Below are 19,450 nucleotides of genomic sequence, written 5' to 3' on the forward strand. Positions count from 1 at the left end.
GGGGAAAGGTCTGGTCCATCCATCTCTCTTCCTCTTTTCTTGGGTTTCACTTCCCGCTTCTGTCCCTTTCTGGGAGCCGGGCCGGGGGCCGGCCCGGCGGAGCCGTCCAGGCCGAGGGCCGGAGACGCGGACACCCTTCCCCCCACCCCGGATTCCCGACGCTCTGGTGGGGGCGGGCGTGGGGGTCCCCCTTGCCGTGGAGGGCCCCCTTACCGTGTCCCAAGGGCGGGAGCCCCGTCCGGTAGCCGGTAGTCGCCCGGGCGCGGCGAACCGGCCTGTGAGTTGGTGTCCCCGACCCCAGCCTGCTCCACCTCCAGCTCTGCTAGAAACACCGGCATTGCCAGCCCGGTCCCCCGACTCGTCCGCCACCAGGGCCCGGTCCCTCACTGGTCTGATCGGGCCCAGGAGGGACGCTTGTCGCACAAGCCGGGGAAGAGGCTCTGCTCCCCGGACTCCCGTCCCCCGCCCCCCCCCGTGCCCTGGTGCGTCGGCCCGGGTCTCGGAGTCCTCAGTTGGCAACGGTGAAACGTCTTTAGGGTCCGCGGGGATTCGGGGCAGCCTGCCATCCCCACCCGCCGACCGGAGGGATCTGGGGAGATCCGCGGACTCGGGTCACGAGGAGAGAGCTCGGGGCCCGAAGGGAGGGAGGTATTGGGTCGATCGGTAGCGTCCGTCGAGTGCAGAGCGCAGCGTTGGGAGGGCAGAACCGGACAAAACGCACGGTTCCCACCTAAGTCTGCGGCCGAATCTCCAGCGGCCGTAAACTCGCTCCCCGGAGTTGGGGAGCGGGAACCGTCGCCGGCCAGGCCGGGAGCGGGGCAGGACCGGCCGTGGGCGAGGCGGCGTGGCCGAGTGCCTAGCGCCGGGGCCTGGGAGTCACAAGGCCCTGGGTTCCAACGCGGGTTCTGCCCCGTGTCTTCCGTGTGACTCTGGACGAGTCACTTCCCCTCTCTGGGCCTCAGTTCCCTCATCTGTAAAACGGGGATGAAGACCGTCAGCCCCACGGGGGGACGGGGACCGTAATAATAATAATAATAATGTTGGTGTTTGTTAAGCGCTTACTATGTGCCGAGCACCGTTCTAAGCGCTGGGGTAGACACAGGGGAATCAGGATGTCCCACGTGGGGCTCACCGTCTTAATCCCCATTTTACAGATGAGGTCACTGAGGCCCAGAGAAGTGAAGTGACTCGCCCACAGTCCCACAGCTGACAAGTGGCAGAGCTGGGATTCCAACTCATGACCTCTGACTCCAAAGCCCGGGCTCTTTCCACTGAGCCACGACCGTATCCAACCCGATTAGCTCGTATCCACCCCGGCGCTTAGAGCAGTGCTTGGCACAGAGGAAGCGATTAAGGAACATCATCATCATTATTATTAATAATAATAATAATCCCATTGTGGGAGAGGGGAGGCCGGCGAAGGGGCCGCGCCCCCCAGCGGGGACGGGGGGGAATCGCAACCCCGAGCCGCCGGGCGTCTCCATTGCGCATGCGCCGTCCATCCCGGCTGGGAGAAGCCATTTGGCGGGAAGCCTGAATCTCGAACCCTGAACCCTGGTTTGAACCAACCGCTAACAATAGCAACAACGGTGCTATTTAATTTCTAAGGCGTCTCTTAAACACTTTTACCATGTTCCAGGCACTGTGCTCAACCCTAGGGCGGATACAGGCTAATCGGGACGTGGAGCGGAGAGGTTAGATGGGTCTGTTCGTTCATTTGATCGTATTTCTTGGGCTCTTACTGTGTGCAGAGCACGGTGCCAGGCGTTGGGGAAAATATAACACTAAAGAGGGGCATTCCCTACCCCCGACGAGCTCTCGGTCTAGACGGGGGGGAGACAGACATCAATGCAAATGGATTAAATGACAGAAATGTACATAAGTGAGAGAAGCAGCGTGGCTCAGTGGAGTTTGGGCCTGGGAGTCAGAGGTCATGGGTTCTAATCCCTACTCAGGCGCTTGTCAGCTGTGTGACTTGGGGCAAGTCACTTAGCTTCTCTGTGCCTCAGTGACCTCATCTGGAAAATGGGGATGAAGACTGTGAGCCCCACGGGGGACCACCTGATCACCTTGTATCCTCCCCAGCGCTTAGACCGGTGCTTTGCACATAGTATGCGCTTAATAAATGCCATCATCATCATTATTATTATAAATGCTGTGGAGTGAGGGTCGGGGGGAAGAGTACAGTTGTTCTATTGTCCTCTCCCAAGGGCTTGGTATAGTATCCTGCACACATTAAGCGCTCAATAAACATGATTAAATATATGACTGAACACAGTCCCTGCCCCACAGGTCAAGCCAATCCGCTCGTATCCACTTCATTGGCTGGCGCACAGTAAGCACTCAACAAATACCATAATTATAGTTATTATAACCAACCCTGGGGCGAGTAGAGAGAGTGGAGAACGGGCCGTGACCTAATGACTCCAGTGGAAAGAGGAACTTCGAACTCCGGTCTGAACCGAGATGGGGGGGGGGGGGGGGTGGAGCCTGCGCTGCAGCAAGAAGGAGCGAGGGCTGACTGATGCCGGGGCTTGGTCGTTGCCCAGGGGACCAGCATGGAAAAAGAAACTGGCTGGGGAGGTGGAGAATGAGGCCAACCCCTGGCACGTGTCCTGCTTCTGGCCTGGTACGCCCTCCTTCCTCAAATCCAATGGACGACGACTCTCCCCACCTCCAGAGCTTTCAGCGTGGCTCAGTGGAAAGAGCCCGGGCTCGGGAGTCAGAGGTCACGGGTTCGAATCCCCGCTCTGCCACTTGTCAGCTGGGTGACTGTGGGCGAGTCACTTCACTTCCCTGGGCCTCAGTGACCTCATGTGGAAAATGGGAATGAAGACTGGGAGCCCCACGTGGAACAACCTGATTCCCCTGTGTCTACCCCAGCGCTTAGAACAGTGCTCTGCACATAGTAAGCGCTTAACAAATACCAACATTATTATTATTAGTATTAGTAAGCGCTTAACAGATACCAACGTTATTATGGAGGGCCCATCTCCTCCAAGAGGCCTTCCCTGACCACGTCTTCCCTTCCTCTTCTCCCTCGCCCTGCCTTGCTCCCTTTATTCATCCCCCCTCCCATCCCCACACCACTTCTGACCATTATCATCACGATTATTAATAAGTGCCATCTAGTTGTTTCCGATTCACGGCGACACCACGGATAGCCTTTCTCCAGAACGTCCCGTCCTCTGCCATAATCCGCAACCTAACACTTCTTCCTTTAACGGTTGTTGGGGTCTCCATCCATCCATCCATCCAGCCGCCGTTCTGCCTCTTGCACGTTTTCCCTGGCCCTTTCCTAGCATCAGCGTCTTCTCCAGAGCCCGGTCCAAAATACGCTTACCTAATTGGCCTTCCATCTCCTTCCAAAGACCACTTTGGTTTAACGTGCTCCAAAATCCCCAACTAGAGAAGCGGCGGGGCTCAGTGGCAAGAGCCCGGGCTTGGGAGTCAGAGGTCATGGGTTCGAATCCCGGCTCTGCCGCTTGCCGGCTGGGCGACTTTGGGCCAGTCACTTCACTTCTCTGGGCCTCAATTCCCTCATCTGTCAAATGGGGATTAACACTGTGAGCCTCACGTGGGCCAACCTTGCATCCCCCAGCGCTCAGAACAGTGCTTCGCACCTAGTAAGCGCTTAACAAATACCACCATGATTATTAAAATCCACTTCTTTGTGGACTTCGCCCACCGAAGACTTCGATCCACGTCTATCATCGATCTATCGCCACTCATGCATTCAATTAATGTCCGTCTCTCCCCTCCCGACGGTAAGCTCACCGCGGGCGGGGAACGGGGCTGTTTATCGCTGGGATTGTCCTCTCCCAAGCGTTTGGCTCAGTGCTCTGCACACAGTAGGCGCTCAATAAGTAGGAATGGGGGAACGCAGACGCCACAGGGAGGCCGCAGGCCCGGCGAAGCCCGCGGCGCCTGGGAGCATGCGCACTGAGCCCCGCCCGGGCGGCAAAGCGAAGCCCGGGGCGCCTGGGAGCATGCGCACTGAGCCCCGCCCGGGCCCGAGCGGCAAAGCGAAGTCCGCGGCGCCTGGGAGCATGCGCACTGAGCCCCGCCCCGGCAGCCTCTTCGCCGGGCGCCGCTGCCAGCACCCAAGATGGCCGCCCCGGCCCGCGTCCGCAGGGGGCCGTCGCGACGTCACGACGCCGCGCGCGACGCGGGGCCGCCGGGCCGGAAGTTCGTCTCGGCGGGCCAATGGGAGGGCGCCCCGCCCGGAAGGGGCGGCGAGGGCGGAAGTGACGAGGGCGAAGGGGCGGGCGGAAGGGCCGTGGGAGGGGGGAGCGGTTGGCGGGCGGTTGGGGTGAGCCGGTCGCCATGTCCGCGGGGAGCGCGGCGCATCCCGGGGGCGGCGGGTGAGCACCGGAGGGGCCGGGGGCGGGGGGGAGGGGCGGGGAGCGGGCGGGGCGGGGGACGATGCCGCTGACGCCTCCTCCCCGGCGGGGCCGCTCCCGCTCCCGCTCCCGTCCCGCAGGCGCCGCAGCAAGTGGGACCAGCCGGCGCCGGCCCCGGCTCCCGCCCCCGCCCCGCTGCTCTTCCTGCCGCCCGCCGCCCCCGGCGGGGACCCTCCGAGCGGCGGGGCGGCGGCGGCGGCGGCGCCCTCGGGAGCCCTGGACGCGGCGGCCGCCGTGGCCGCCAAGATCAACGCCATGCTCATGGCCAAGGGGAAGCTCAAGCCGTCGGCCGGAGCCGCCGACAAGGTGCGGGCCGGGGGGAGGGCGGGGAACGGGCGGCCCCCACCCCCGCCGAGCGCTTAGTGCAGTGCTCTGCCCAGAGCAGGCGCTCAATAGAGACATTTGCATGACAGTCCTGGGGCTCCGAGCGTTTAGTGCAGTGCCCCGCCCAGAGTAAGCTCAACAGAGACGTTTGCACGACCCTCCTCGGGCTCCCCCGATCCCCTCCGAGCGTTTAGTGCAGTGCTCTGCCCAGAGCAGGCGCTCAATAGAGACATTTGCATGGCAGTCCTGGGGCTCTCCCGACCCCCTCCGAGCGTTTAGTGCAGTGCCCCGCCCAGAGCAAGCTCAGTAGAGACGATTGCATGACTCTCCCCGGGCTCCCCCTCCGAGCGCTTAGTGCAGTGCTCCGCGCAGAGGAAGCGCGCCGGAGAGACGATTGCCTTTCATTCGTTCGTTCATTCATTCAGTAGTATTTATTGAGCGCTCCCTCTGCGCGGAGCACTGGACGAAGCGCTTGGAATGAACGAGTCGGCAACAGATAGAGACGGTCCCTGCCGTCTGACGGGCTCCCGGTCTGATCGGGGGAAATCTAATCTAATCTAACCGCGAGCAGGTCCAGGCCCCCGGGAAGGGCCCCGCCGCCGGCAAGAGCAAGGACGACCTGGTGGTGGCCGAGGTGGAGATCAACGACGTCCCCCTGGCCTGCCGCAACCTGCTGACCCGCGGACAGACCCAGGACGAGGTGCGGGACCCCCCCCCGCCCCCCCGCCCCGGACCCCGCCTCGGTCCCGGGAACCCGGGCCGGGGCCTCGGAGGACGGCGGGGGCTCGCTCCTTCATTCAGCCGTATTTATGGAGCGCCTGCTACGTGCAGAGCACTGGACCGAGCGTTGGGAACGGACAGTTGGGCCCCGGGGAGAGACCGTCCCCGCCGTCTACCCCGGCGCCTGGGCAGGGATTCTCCCCGTCTACTGCCGGATTGTCCATTCCAAGCGCTCGGTACGGTGCTCTGCACGCGGCGCTCCGTGGATACGATTGAGTGAACGAACGGTGCTCTGCAGGTAGTAAGCGCTGAGTAATAATGATGACTGTGGCATCTGTTAAGTGCTTACTGTGTGCTGAGCGCTGGGGAGGATACAAGGGGAACAGATTGTCCCACATGGGGCTCACGGGCTTCACCCCCATTTGACAGATGAGGTCACTGAGGCCCAGAGAAGTGAAGGGACTTGCCCGCAGTCACCCAGCCGGCAAGCGGCTGAACTGGGATTTGAACCCGTGACCGACTCCCAAGCCCGGGCTCTTTCCACTGAGCCACACTGCTTCTCTAAATAACCATTGAGTGAACGAACAGGGCTTGGTAAATACCACTGAGTGAGTGAACAGTGCCCTGCACGTAGTAAGCGCTCGATAAATGCGACCGAGTGAACGAACAGCGCTTGACACTCTGGAAGCGCTTAACAGGTACCGTCGATATTATTACTGTCGTTATTGTCTGCCCTGTGCCCCCGGGGCCAGCCCCGTAACTTCTCTGGGCCTCGGTTTCCTCGTCTGTAAAATGGGGATGAAGACTGTGAGCCCCACAGGGGACAGTCTGATGACCTCGTATCTCCCCCGGCGCTTAGAACAGTGCTCGGCACATAGCAAGCGCTTGACAGAAGCCATCGCGACTGTCGGCTGTGTGATCCTGGGCCGGCCCGGCAACTTCTCTGCGCCCGAGCTACCTCGTCTGTAGAACGGGGATGAGGGCCGTCCGTGAGCCCCCCGTGGGGCAACCCGATGACCTCGTATTTCCCCCAGCGCTTAGAGCGGCCTTTGGCACGTAGGAAGCGCTTAACAAATACCGTCGTCCCTGCCGCTGTCGTTCTTCCTCACCGACCCCCACCCGCCGCCCCCTTGGCTCTCCCCAGATAAGCCGGCTGAGCGGGGCGGCCGTGTCGACGCGAGGGAGATTTATGACCGGCGAGGAGAAAGCTAAAGTCGGGCCGGGGTACGTGCGCGCGTCGAGCCCCCCGGGGAATCCGGCCTGCCGCGGGTGAGGGGTCGGGGGTCTCTGCATCCCCACTACCCGGTGGGGGTGGAGAGAGTTCGGGGGGGGGGGGGGGGGGGCGTCCCCGGGGGACGCCGTGGTCTGACGGGTCGCCCCCTCGTAGGGATCGGCCGCTGTACCTGCACGTCCAGGGCCAGACGCGAGAGCTGGTGGACCGTGAGTTGGTTTAGTCTCAGATATCGAGCGCTCGCCGCGTAACGTTAGGCGCGTCGGCCGTCCGCGGCTGGCTCGCGGCCGTGGGCGACGGGACAGCAGCCCCGGGCCCCTCCGCGCCGCCCCCCTGACGGCGGCCCCGCCCGCAGGAGCCGTGAACCGCATCAAAGAGATCATCACCAACGGGGTGGTCAAGGCGGCCACCGGGACCAGCCCCACCTTCAACGGCGCCACCGTGACCGTCTACCACCAGCCCGCCCCGCTGCCCCCGCTGGCCCCCGCCGTGGGCCCCAAGCCGCCCTTCCAGTCGGGGGTAGGTGGGCCCGGGGGGGAGGGGGGGCGCGGGCGGAGGATGAAGAAGGCGGCGTCCGACGAAGGGGGCCTCGCCGATACGCTCCTCCTAGAGCAAAGGGGCGCAGAGAGCGGCCCCCCGGCGGAGCCCGGCGGGGGGCGGACTGCGCGGCCCCACAGCCCCGGGCGGCGGGCGGTCCGGGGGTCGGGGCGGAGGGCGCTGACGGTCCGTCCCGGCGGCGGCGGCGGCGGCGGGGTCCGCAGATGCACTACGTGCAGGACAAGCTGTTCGTGGGGCTGGAGCACGCGGTGCCCGCCTTCGGCGTCAAGGAGAAGGTGGAGGGGCCGGGCTGCTCCTACCTGCAGCACATCCAGGCCGAGACGGGCGCCAAGGTCTTCCTGCGCGGCAAGGGCTCGGGCTGCATCGAGCCCGCCTCCGGCCGCGAGGCCTTCGAGCCCATGTACATCTACGTCAGGTGAGGGGGCGGCGGGGGGCCGGCGGGGCGGGGCCGGGGGCCCGGCCTCGCGGGGGCCTCCCCCGGGCCGCTGGCTCACTCGGCCCTCGTCCGCAGTCACCCCAAGCCCGAAGGCCTGGCCGCCGCCAAGAAGCTGTGCGACAACCTGTTGCAGACGGTGAGCGGTCGCGGTCCTCCCCACCCCGCCGGCTCGCGCCTCTTCTCCCAGCCGAACCCCGGCCCTCTCGCGCGCTTCCCCCGCGCGCTTCTCCCACTCCATCCCAGCTCTCCGGCTTGGCTCTCGATGCAGACCTCCTCTCCGCGCCTCTCGTTGGCCCCGAACACGCCCTCTCCCACCCCCCAGTTTCCGCGCTCTCCCTCGCTGACGTTCCCCGGGCCCCCCGAAGTTGGCGACCCCGGGCCGCTTCTCACCGTGCCCCGTCCCGCCCCAGGTTCACGCCGAGTACTCGAGATTCGTGAACCAGATCAACCCGGCGGTGCCGCTGCCAGGTAGGCCGGCGGGGCCGGGTGGGGGGTGGGCGGGCGTCGCGTCTCTGGCCGGACCGCGGGCCGCGGCGGGAGGGGAGTCGGGGCCGGGAGGGCGGGGGTGGGGTCCCGGCGCCGCTGAGCGCCCCCGCCCTGTCCTCGCCAGGCTACCCCCAGCCCGCCGCCGTGGCCGGCGTCCCCCCGCAGCCTCCGTACTACCCGGCCGGCGGCTACCAGCCCGGCTGCCCCGCCGGCCCTCCGCCCCAGCAGCCGCTCCCGCTGCCCTACGGCGTGCCGGGCATCGTGCCCCCGGCCGTCCCGCTGGCCCCCGGAGTCCTGCCCGCGCTGCCCGCCGCCGGGCCCCCCGTGCCCACCCAGTACCCGATCCCTCAGGTGCAGCCGCCAGCCAACGCTGGGCAGGTAGGACGGAGGCGGTGGGGGGGTTGCGGAGGGGAAGGGTTCAGTCATTCAATAGTATTTATTTATTGAGCGCTTACTATGTGCAGAGCACTGGGTTAAGCGCCTGGAGCGTACAAGTCGGTAACGGTTAGAGACGGTCCCTGCCCTTTGACGGGGGCACGGTCTAATCGGGGGAGACGGACAAGAACGATAGCAATCCTCCACCCCGCAAAACCCCGGTCCGCCAGGAGCCTCAGTCAGTCGGTCGTATTTACCTCGTGCAGAACGCCGAACCGAGCGCTCGGGAGTAGACGGTACAACGACATTGGGTCGTATCTATTGAGCGCTCAGCGTGGGCAAGGCCCCGTATCGAGCGCTTGGGCGGGGACGGTACGCTAGCAAACGTTCCTTCTCCGCGAGGGGCTTAAGAGTGTAGAGGGCGAGACAGACGTTACTATCGGTAAGGGACCGATTCATGCCGTCGTGTCGATTGAGCGCTGAACGACAGCGTGCGGAACGCTGTACTGAGCGCTTGGAAGGTACAGTCCGGCAACAGATAGAGGCCGCGGCGGGCTCGCGGTCTAGACGGATGTGGACGCGAGCGATGCGGGGCTGGGAGTAGGGGATGAGTAAAGGGAGCGCGGCGGGGCGACGCCGAAGGGAGCGGGAGGAGAGGAGGGCGCAACCGGGGAAGGCCTCTGGGAGGAGACGGGCCTTGGATTCGGCCGAAAAGCGGGGGAGTCGTCGTCTGTCGGGTTTCTTGGACGGTTTCCCTGCCCACAGGGAGCTTAGAGTGTAGGGGTTCCCCGCCCCGGGGGCGTGCCGGCAGCCCCCCAGGCCCGGCTCGCCTTCCCCCCGTCGCCTCCACCGACCGTACGGAAGCAGCCCGGCCTAGTGGCTTCGAGCCCGGGCCTGGGAGTCAGAAGGTCGCGGGTTCTAATTCCGGCTCCACCGCTTGACCTCGGGCAAGCCACTTCTCCGTGTTTCGTTCACCTCCTCTGTAAAATGGGGAACGAGTCAGAGCCCCGTCTGGGACGGGGACTGTTTTCAACCCAATGTGCCGGTCTCCACCCCCGCGCTCAGCACGGGGTCTGGCACGTAGGGAAGCGCTTAATAAATACCGTGATTATTATTATCCTCACTGTACCCCTGGCTCGACTCCCCCCGGCACCGGGGTTCACGCGGACAGTCCCTCCGTCCCGGCCTCCTCCCGCAAGGGGTGGGATGGAACCCGTCTCCCAGGCGGGGAGGTCGAGGCCCCCGGGGGTGGCGAGAACCTGCGGGCTTCTCCGCGGCCGGTCCTCACTCTGTCCCGTGTCGTGTCTTCCGCCGCCGACCGGGACAGCCTCCCCTGGGCGGCCCCTTCCTCCCTCCGGCCCCGGTGAAGGCCGCGGTCCCGGCCGTGCCCCAGCCTCAGCCGCCCCCGCCGCCGCAGCAGCAGCAGCAGCAGCAGCAGCCTCCGCCCCCGCCCCCGCCGCCGCCGCCCGGCCCGGCCCAGCCCCAGGCGCAGAAGAGGCGGTTCACCGAGGAGCTGCCGGACGAGCGCGAGTCGGGGCTGCTCGGATACCAGGTCGAGCACCCTTCCCCCCGCCCGGTCCCCGTTCTCCCCTCCCCCCGGGACCCCGGGGCTCCTCTCCGGTCTCCTCGCCCCGACTAGGGGGTGACCGCGGGCACCTCTCCCCATCCCTCTGGGCATCGGGCTCGCGGGACGACTGGGGCGGGACGGCCCTCCTCCTCGCGGGGCCCGGCCGGTCCCGTCGTCCGCGCCCCCTCCTCCCGACCCCCCCCCCCCACGCACGCGTACACACGCACACGCCGCCCTCGGGGCTCCAGGAGCGAGCGGGGCGGGCCGGAGGGGCGGGGGGGGGGGGGCGTCCCGGTGGGGCCGGGGCGCGATCCGGCCGCCCGCCCCGGGGCCGCCGCCAGGTCGAGGAGCTGGAGCCGGTGGTGCAGCGGGAGATGTGCTAATGGCCCTGTGTTTTTCTGCTCATAGCATGGACCCATTCATATGACTAATTTAGGTACAGGCTCTTCCTGCGGCCAGAGCGAGGGCGAGGCCCCGGCAGCCAGGACGCCCGGTTCCTCGGGCAAAGAGCGAGAGAGGGACAGGTACGGCCCCCCGCGGCTGGCGCCGCTCCCCCGCCGGCCCCGGCCCCCCCGCCGGGGCAGGCCCGCTCACGGCCTCTCCCCCCGCCCCCCGTCTTCTTCCCCTGTCTCCCGGCCAGGCAGTTGATGCCTCCTCCGGCCTTCCCGGTGACGGGCCTCAAACCCGAGCTCGAGGACCGGCCTGGGTCTGGAGTCGGCGCGGGCGGCCACGGTGAGTCCCGCGGGGGCGGGGGGCCGGAGGGGGGGGCGCCTCCAGCGTTTCCTCGTTCCTCTCACCGGGTTCAAACGGGCGGGCGATGGGGCGGGGGGACGGCGGCGAGCCGCCCGGCGGGCCCAGCCTCTCCCCGGGGGTTCTCCGGCCCCCGCCCGCCTCCCTCTCCCCCCCGCCCCCGTCGGTCCGCCCGCCGGACCCTTCCGGACCCCGGGGCGGCCCCGGGCCCGAACCGACCGACCGCAGCCCCTTTTAAGAGCTCCAGCCCTCGGGGCCGGCCGCGGCGGCGCTACGGTGCCCGGGGTGGGGGTCCTCGGGACCCCGTGCCACCCGGCACCGCCCAGCCGGGATGCCCGAGGCCCCCCGGGCCTCCGCCCCCACCTCCCTTCCCCACCGGCCGCCTTTTCCACCTTCTTCCTTTTAACTCTTAAGCGAGAAGCCAGGCCTCCCCCCGTGACACCCCTGCTAACTTTCCTTTTTTTTGTTTGTCTTTTTTTCTTTGTGTTTTTTTCTCTGTTCTCTCTCTCTCTCTCTCTCTCTCTCCGCTTCCTTCCACGGTCGCGCCGGACTCGCCGTGCCGTCGCCGGGGCCGCCGCCGCCTGGGCCCGCCGTGGGGGCCGGCCCGCCTCGACACCGGCCGCCCTAACCGCTTACCATTAACTACTTCTTTTTTTTTTTTTTAAATTAACTTTTTTCGGGGTGTTATCTCTCCCTCGGGTGGTGCGGGTCGCCTCTCCTTCTCCCTCCCTCCCCCCCCCCCACCCCCCCAGATTACCCGGCGAAGAAGATGAAGGCGGCGGACAAGGGCTTCGGGCTGGTGGCCTACGCGGGGGACTCGTCGGACGAAGAGGAGGAGCACGGGAGCCACAAAGGGGCCGCTAGCTTCCCGCCGGGCTGGAGCCTGGGCTACCAGTTCCCCTCGGCCCAGCCCCAGGCCAAGCAGCAGATGCCCTTCTGGATGGCGCCGTAGCCGGGGGACGACCGAGAGGCGGCGGCGGCGGCGGCTCCCGGGTCGCGACGATGCATGGCCGCGCAGAACGGGCGGGGGGCCCCCGCTCCAGAGTCACCGTTCTCCGGGCGGGTGGGACGGGACGGGGCGGGAGGAGGAGGAAGGCGCCGGCCGCTCACCCCGCGCCGCCCCGACGGACGTCCCGGCTCCCGTCGGCGCCCGCGGCCCGGAGAGCGGGACCCGGAGAGGGGGCGGGCGGCGGGGTCGGCCGCCCGGGACGTCCCGTCTCCGTCCCCCCGGGCCTCGGCCTCTTCCCCCTCCCCGTCGGGAGGTCCCCCCCCCCCGGGCGCCGGGGGAGCCCCCGCTTTCCGGCTCGGGCCCCCCGTCCCTCCCTCCGCCGGCGCGGGGGGTCTTAGGGACGGGGCGCGACGGCGTCGCCGGCAGCCCACCGCACCCCGATCCGGGGGGGGGGGCCCCTTGCACGTCGGCCGGGGTTGAGGGGGGAAGAGGAGCGGGGCCGGGGCGGCCCGCTGGATGTTGTACATATTTCACACCACCACTTGGTTATAAATAAACGGACAAACGTTGGGCCGGCTGTGGATCCTTCTGTCTCGCGCGGCGGGGAGCTCGGGTCCCCCGGGGCGGGGCGGGGGCGGGGGCGGGCCCCGGGGACGTCACGGGGGGGCGGGCCCGGGACGCCCCTTCCCCGCCTCCTTCCCGGCCGGGACGCCGGCGGCGGCGCCATCTTCCCCGCCGCGGGAGGGGTCGCGGGTCAGAGCCCCCCCGACCCCCGCACGGGGGGACGGAGGGAGGGAGGGAGGGAGGGCGGACCGGAGCGTCGACGGGCCGGGCTCTCCCCGCCATGGAACCGGGAGCCCGGCCGGCCGGGCCCGGAGCGGCGGGAGGAGCGGGGGGCGGCGGCCAGTCCCGCGAGTACAAGCTGGTGATGCTCGGGGCCGGGGGCGTGGGCAAGAGCGGTACGTGCCACCCCGGGGGGCGGGGCGGGGGATCGGGGGGGGGGGGGGGGGGGGGCGGGGGTCGTGACCCCGGCGGGGCCCCGACCCTGACCCGTGCGCCCCCGGGGGGTTCCGCAGCCATGACGATGCAGTTCATCAGCCACCGCTTCCCCGAGGACCACGACCCCACCATCGGTGAGGCCGCCCCGCCGGGAGGGGGGGACGCGCGGGGACCCGCGCGCCACTGGGGACCCCCTTCCCCCGCCCCAGCGCTTCGCCCAGGGGTCCGGCCCCCTCCCCGCCTCTGAAGCCCGCCCCCCCCTCCCGCAGAGGACGCCTACAAGATCCGCATCCGCATCGACGACGAGCCCGCCAACCTGGACATCCTCGACACCGCGGGACAGGTGAGCATCCTCCTCCTCCTCCTCCTCCTCCCCGTCGCCATGACGACGGCGGGGATGCGCCCCGTTCTTCAGCCCGCGCCCTGTGCTCAGCGCCGGGGTGGATCCGGCGTGACGGGGTCCCCCTCGGCCGCCGCGGGATCGTGGGCGAGTCGCTTCCCTTCCCCGGGCCTCCGTTCCCTCGTCCGGAAAATGGGGATGAAGACCGGGAGCCCCACGGGGGCCAACCTCATCACCTTCTATCCCCCCCCCCCCCCAGCGCTTAGAACAGTGCTCGGAGAAGCGGGGTGGCTCAGTGGAAAGAGCACGGGCTTTGGAGTCAGAGGGCCTGAGTTCAGATCCCAGTTCCGCCACTTGTCAGCTGGGTGACTGTGGGCGAGTCCCTGAACTTGTCTGGGCCTCAGTGACCTCATCTGTAAAATGGGGATGGAGACTGGGAGCCCCACGTGGGACATCCTGATTCCCCTGTGTCTACCCCAGCGCTTAGAACAGTGCTCGGCACATAGTGAGCGCTTCACAAATACCGAAGTTATTGCTTGGCACAGAGTAAGCGCTTAACAGATGCCGTCGTTATTAATTGAGGCCCGGCGAAGTGGCTTGCCATGAGGTCACACAGCTGACGCGCGGCGGAGCCGGGATTAGAACCCACGACCCCTGACTCCCAACTCCACGCTCTTTCCACTGAGCAGCACTGCTTCTCTAGGCCTCAGTCACTTCACTGGGCCTCAGTTTCCTCATCTGTAAAACGGGGTTGAAGACTGTGAGCCCTAAGTGGGATGACCTGATCACCTTGTATCCACCCCCAGCGCTTAGAACAGTGCTTGGCGAATACGGACATTGTCATTATTAGTGGGAGATCATTCATTTAGTCGATCGATCGATCGGTAGCATCATTTCCTTATGGGGTGTATTAGGCGCTCACTATATCGCCAGGCACCTTACCAGAAGCAGCGTGGCAGGGTGACTAGAGTCCGGGCCCGGGAGTCGGAAGGTCACGGGTTCTGATCTCCGCTCTGCCGCGTGTCTGCCCTGTGACCTCGGGCGAGTCGGTCCACTTCTCTGGGCCTCGGTTCGCTCGTCTGTAAAAAAAAATGGGGATGAGGAGCGGGAGCCCCGTGTGGGACGGGGACTGTGTCCGACGCGATTAATTCGTAGTACTTGTTTTGATGGGTGTAGTACTTGTTTTGATAATTCTATTTATTTATATTGATGCTATTGCTACTTGTTTTGCCGTCCGCCTCCCTCCTTCTAGACCGTGAGCCTGTTGTGGGCGGGGTTGGTCTCCCTTTATTGTTGAATTGTACTTTCCAAGCGCTCGGTACAGTGCCCTGCACAGAGTAAGCGCTCGAAAATGACGATCGAATGAGTGAATGAATAGTAAGAAGAAGAAGAATAATTATATTTGTTAGGCACTTGCTGTGTGCCAGGCACTGTAATAAGAAGCGCTGGAGGGGACATGAGCCAACTGGGTTGGAGACAGTAATATGTGCATAGTAAGCACTTAACAAATACAACATTATTAATATCCTAGCGCTTAGAACAGTGCTTGGCACATAATAAGCACTTAAGTACCATCATTTATTGTTATTATTACCATGCACTGGGGTAGATGCAAGATAACCAGGTTGGACACCATCCCCGTCCCCCGTGGGGCTCCCAGTCTTCACCCCCATTTTACAGATGAGGGAACTGAGGCCCAGAGAAGTGAAGCGACCTGCCCGAGGTCACGCAGCCGACGAGAGGCGGAGCCGGGATGAGAACCGAGGGCCGGGCTCTATCCGTGTGCTTACCGTGGGCAGGCCACCGTTTGCGCTGTAGTAAACGCTCGGGCGAGGACAACATAGCGGAGCCGGTGGAAGCGTCCCCCGCCCACGAGGAGTTTACAGTCCAGAGGGGGAGACGGATGTCGATACAAATAAATAAATGTGGGAAATGTAGGTGAATAAGCGTGTGGAGCTGAGGGAGGGGTGAATAGAGGGTGAAAATCCAAGTGCGAAGACGGCGTAGAAGAGCGTGGGCGAAGAGGAAATGAGGGCTTCGTCGGGGAAGGCCTCTTGGAGGAAATGGGCTTTCAATATGGACCTGCCGACGCGCTCCCTTTATTAATAATAATAATAATAATAATAATGGCGTTTGTTAAGCGCTTACCATGTGCAAAGCACTGTTCTAAGCGCTGGGGAGGATATAGGGTGATCAGATTGTCCCACGTGGGGCTCACAGTCCAGGTCACGGGTTCTAATCCCAGCTCTGCCGCTAGTCAGCTGTGTGACTGGGCAAGTCGCTTACCTTCTCTGTGCCTCAGTTACCTCAGCTGTCAAATGGGGAGTAAAACTGTGAGCCCCACGTGGGACAACCTGATCACCTTGTAGCCCCCAGCGCTTAGAACAGTGCTTTGCACATCGTAAGCGCTTAACAAATACCATCATTTATTTTTCATTTTAATCCCCGTTTTACAGATTGGGCCTTTATTCATCTCCCCTTCCACGGCACTTAGGTCATCATTTCTTTATTATAAATGTCTCCCCCTCTAGACCGTAAACGCGGGGTGGCCAGGGAATGCGTCTGGCACGTAGTAAGCGCTTAACAGATACCGTATTTATCACCGTTGCGTGGCTCAGTGGGAAGGGCCCGGGCTGGGGAGTCAGAGGATGTGGGTTCTAGTCCCGGCTCCGCCACCTGTCTGCTCTGTGACCTCGGGCAAGCCACTTCACACCTCTGGGCCTCAGTTCCCTCATCTGGAAAACGGGGATGAAGACTGGGAGCCCCACGGGGGACGACCCGATCACGTCGTATTCCCCCCCCCCCCCCCCCGCAGCGCTTAGCACGGCGCTTGGGACGTAGTAAGCGCTTAACAAATACCATCATCCTCTTCCAAGAGCCGAGCAGGGCAGGCGCTCAGTCAATGCGGTTGACAAAGCGACTGACGATCGGGCCAAAGTCTAAGGCCGGGGGTTCGCCCGGGCTCATCGCCCCACCCCATCCGGTCGTCCCGCCCGAGCCGGGCGCGGCAGGGCCGGGGTGCGGCGGGCGGGGGCTGATGGGGGCCGCCGCCCCCTCCCTCCGTCCCCCTCCCCAGGCGGAGTTCACGGCCATGCGTGACCAGTACATGCGAGCGGGGGAGGGTTTCATCATCTGCTACTCCATCACGGACCAGCGCAGCTTCCACGAGGCCCGGGACTGCAAGCAGCTCATCTACCGCGTCCGCCGCACCGACGACACCCCCGTCGTCCTCGTGGGGAACAAGTCGGACCTCCGCCAGCTGCGCCAGGTGAGCGAGGGTCCCGCGGGCGCACCTCCGCCCTCCCACCCCCCGACCCGCCTGCTTCCCGCCGCCCGACTGTGCCCCGACCCGGGGGAATCCATTTCGTTCCCTCGTTCGGTCGTATTTATCGAGCGCTGACTGCGTGCGCAGCACTGTACCGAGCGCTTGGGAGGGGACCGTGCCACAATAAACAGACCCGTTCCCTGCCCACCGTGAGCTTCCAGTCTAGAGCGGGGGAGGCAGGCATTAAGAGAAGTAAATGCCTGGCTCAGTGGCAAGAGCCCGGGCTTGGGAGTCAGGGGTCATGGGTTCTAATCCCGGCTCCGCCGCTTGTCAGCTGGGTGACTTTGGGCAAGTCGTTTCACTTCTCTGGGCCTCAGTTTCCTCCTCCGTCGAATGGGGATGAAGACTGTGAGCCCCACGTGGGACAACCGGATCGCCTGGTATCCCCCCCCAGCGCTTAGAACGGTGCTCTGCACGTAGTAAGCGCTTAACAAATGCCGTCGTCATTATTGTTAGAAGTGCCGTGGAGGGGGAAGGAGTCGGTCGCATTTATTGAGTGTTTACCGTTCATTCATGGATTCAGTCGTATTTACCGAGTGCCTTTCCTGCCCACAAGGAGTTTACATTTTAGAGGTCGGGAGGTAGACGGCAATACAGATAAAGGAATGAGAGATGCGGCTAGGAGGGGAGTGGGACCGGGAAAGGGGAAGCAGAAGGGAGTGGAAGATGAGGAAAAGTGGGGCTTACTATGTGCAGAGCACTGGACTGAGCGCTTGGGAGAGTATCACTGTGTGCTCTGCTTAGAGAGGCAGCGTGGCTCAGTGGAAAGAGCCCGGGGTTGGGAGTCAGAGGTCATGGGTTCAAATTCTGGGCTTGGGAGTCATGGGTTCGAATTCCGGCTCTGCCGCTTGTCAGCTGTGTGACTGTGGGCAAGTCACTTGGCTTCTCTGGGCCTCAGTTCCCTCATCTGGAAAAAGGGGATGAACTGTGAGCCTCCTGGGACCACCTGATGACCCTGTATCCACCCCAGCGCTTAGAACGGTGCTCTGCACGTAGTAAGCGCTTAACACATACCAACGTTATTATTCTCTGTGCCTCCTCTCTAAAATGGGGATGAAGACTGTGAGCCTCACGGGGGCCAACCTGATGAGCCTGGATCTCCCCCAGCGCTTAGAACGGTGCTCGGCACATAGTTCAGCGCTTAACAGATACCAACGTTATTATCAGTAAGCGCTCTGCACATCTGTGCCTCAGTTCCCTCATCTGTCAAATGGGGATGAAGCCTGTGAGCCTCACGGGGGACCAGCTGATGACCCTGGTTCTCCCCCAGCTCTTAGAGCAGTGCTCTGCACAGAGTAAGCGCTTATCAGATACCAATGTTATTATTAGCGCTCTGCACGTAGGCGGCGCCCAATAGAAACGACTGAATGAGGTGGGTTACGGCAGTAGACGCATTCCCTGCCCTCGACGGGCGGGCTAGAGGAGGAGGCAGAGGTGGAGATAGAGACGATGAATGACACGTGGGGCCCCGGCGCGCGACCCCCCCCCCCCCCCCAGGTCAGCCACGAGGAGGGCGCGGCCTTGGCCCGCGAGTTCGGCTGCCCGTTCTTCGAGACGTCGGCCGCCTATCGCTACTACATCGACGACGTCTTCCACGCCCTGGTGCGGGAGATCCGCCGGCGGGAGAAGGAGGCGGCCCTGGCCCTGGGCCGCCGCGCCAAGCCCCGCGCCAGCGTCTGGCAGAGGCTCAAGTCCCCGTTCCGCAAGAAGAAGGACTCGGTGACGTGAGGGCCCCGGGCCGGGCGCCCCCAGTCCCGCGCTCTGGCGGGAGCGGAGGGGCGAGGGCGGTCCCCGAGGCCTGCGCCCTCGCCTCGTCCCGCCGCCCGCGGGCCCGGGGTGGGGGCGGCGGGGTCCTCGCCGGCGGGGCTCGGGGTCGCCGCCGTCGCCCCCCCCCTGCTCGTTCGGCCTGGCGGGACGAAGGGCGTCGAAGACCCCGCACTCGGGGCCAGAAAATTGGCTTTTAGGCCCGAGGCGAAGCCTGAGGCGAAGGCCTGAGGCGAAGGCCTGAGGCGAGGCCCCGCCCCCCCCCCCCCGCGCCACCTCGTGACGTCAGCGCCCCCGCCCGCGCGCGACGTTTCCCGCCTTCTTCGGCCCCCCCTCTGACGTCACCGCCTAGGCGTCGCCAGCGGCCCGCCCCCCGTGTAACGTCGACTTCGGCCGCGGGGTGGCCCCGCCCCCCCGTGGCGTCATCACGCCGTGCGTCGGAAGCTTCCCCGCCCGGCGGGGACTCCTGGCAGGCGGAAGTCTCGCGAGAGTTCGCCCCGCCGCCTGGGCCCAAAGCCAAGCAGATGGGGCGGAGGGTGGGACGGTCGTTCAGGGGGCTCATCCCTCCCCCCCCAAGCGAAAAAACTCGAATTCGGTCGGAGGGGGGAGGGGAACCGAGTGTGCTGGACGCGGGGGGGGGGTGATCCGGGACTCCTAGGAGTGCCCGGAGGCAGGGGGCTGGACCGGTTGACCCTTGGGGGCCAAGATTAAGTATTGAGTTGGGATGGGGGGGCGGTTCAGGGAGACCGCCCACCCACCCCACGGGCGCCCTCCGAGCCCTCGAAGGGATTGGGGGGCGGAGCTGCAGTCAAAGGGAGTGGGGTTAGACCGGATGGACGACACGAGCCCTGCTGGGTGGGAAATTCTATCCCGGGCGCGGTGGGGAATCCTGCCGACCGACTCTTCTTCTCTTGTATTCTCCCAAGTGCTTAGTAGTGCTCGGCACACCGAAAGTGCTCAATAAATACCGTTAATTGATTAGGAGACTGGTGCGGGGCATTGCTGCATTGCTGCATAGAAGCAGCGTGGCTCAGGGGAAAGAGCCCGGGCTGGGGAGTTAGAGGTCACGGGTTCTAATCCTGGCCCCACCACTTAGCAGCTGGGTGACTTGGGGCAAGTCGCTTCCCCAGAGAAGCAGTGTGGCTCAGGGGAAAGAGCCCGGGCTTGCGAGTCAGAGGGCGTGGGTTCGAATCCCCCCACCACCACCACCACCACTTGTCAGC

The 19,450-nt window shown here is 65.0% G+C and overlaps 2 protein-coding genes across 3 annotated transcripts; both read left to right on the top strand.

Moving 5' to 3' along the window:
• The first annotated feature begins 4,276 nt into the window (after positions 1 to 4,276).
• Positions 4,277 to 12,369, top strand: KHDC4 (KH domain containing 4, pre-mRNA splicing factor). The gene is made up of 14 exons (XM_029055076.2): positions 4,277 to 4,364; positions 4,484 to 4,709; positions 5,299 to 5,427; positions 6,592 to 6,671; positions 6,835 to 6,887; positions 7,034 to 7,197; positions 7,440 to 7,651; positions 7,748 to 7,808; positions 8,083 to 8,140; positions 8,283 to 8,536; positions 9,861 to 10,085; positions 10,509 to 10,624; positions 10,741 to 10,832; positions 11,603 to 12,369. Exons 1-14 carry the CDS (start codon positions 4,327 to 4,329, stop codon positions 11,800 to 11,802), a joined length of 1,908 nt encoding a protein of 635 aa, XP_028910909.1. The 5' UTR covers positions 4,277 to 4,326; the 3' UTR covers positions 11,803 to 12,369.
• A 143-nt stretch (positions 12,370 to 12,512) lies between these two features.
• On the top strand, positions 12,513 to 19,206 carry RIT1 (Ras like without CAAX 1). 2 transcript variants are annotated; one of them, XM_029056395.2, is made up of 5 exons: positions 12,581 to 12,758; positions 12,876 to 12,932; positions 13,068 to 13,141; positions 16,215 to 16,406; positions 17,961 to 19,206. In XM_029056395.2, exons 1-5 carry the CDS (start codon positions 12,644 to 12,646, stop codon positions 18,189 to 18,191), a joined length of 669 nt encoding a protein of 222 aa, XP_028912228.1. In that variant the 5' UTR covers positions 12,581 to 12,643; the 3' UTR covers positions 18,192 to 19,206. The 2 variants fall into 2 exon arrangements, with proteins under 2 accessions (XP_028912229.1, XP_028912228.1); XM_029056396.2 differs by lacking the exon at positions 12,876 to 12,932 and having other exon boundaries at positions 12,513 to 12,758.
• The last annotated feature ends 244 nt before the right edge of the window (positions 19,207 to 19,450 follow it).

The sequence above is a fragment of the Ornithorhynchus anatinus genome, chromosome X5, assembly GCF_004115215.2.
Source record: "Ornithorhynchus anatinus isolate Pmale09 chromosome X5, mOrnAna1.pri.v4, whole genome shotgun sequence".
In the NCBI taxonomy this organism is placed as follows: domain Eukaryota; kingdom Metazoa; phylum Chordata; class Mammalia; order Monotremata; family Ornithorhynchidae; genus Ornithorhynchus; species Ornithorhynchus anatinus.

Coding starts and splice junctions, on each gene's coding strand:
- RIT1 (XM_029056395.2), top strand. CDS start 12,644: ATGGAACCGGGAGCCCGGCCGGCCGGGCCCGGAGCGGCGGGAGGAGCG. Junction 12,759..12,875: donor CGGGGGCGTGGGCAAGAGCG/GTACGTGCCACC, acceptor GGGGTTCCGCAG/CCATGACGATGCAGTTCATC. Junction 13,142..16,214: donor TCCTCGACACCGCGGGACAG/GTGAGCATCCTC, acceptor CCCCCTCCCCAG/GCGGAGTTCACGGCCATGCG.
- KHDC4 (XM_029055076.2), top strand. CDS start 4,327: ATGTCCGCGGGGAGCGCGGCGCATCCCGGGGGCGGCGG. Junction 4,365..4,483: donor GCGCATCCCGGGGGCGGCGG/GTGAGCACCGGA, acceptor CCCGTCCCGCAG/GCGCCGCAGCAAGTGGGACC. Junction 4,710..5,298: donor CGGCCGGAGCCGCCGACAAG/GTGCGGGCCGGG, acceptor AACCGCGAGCAG/GTCCAGGCCCCCGGGAAGGG.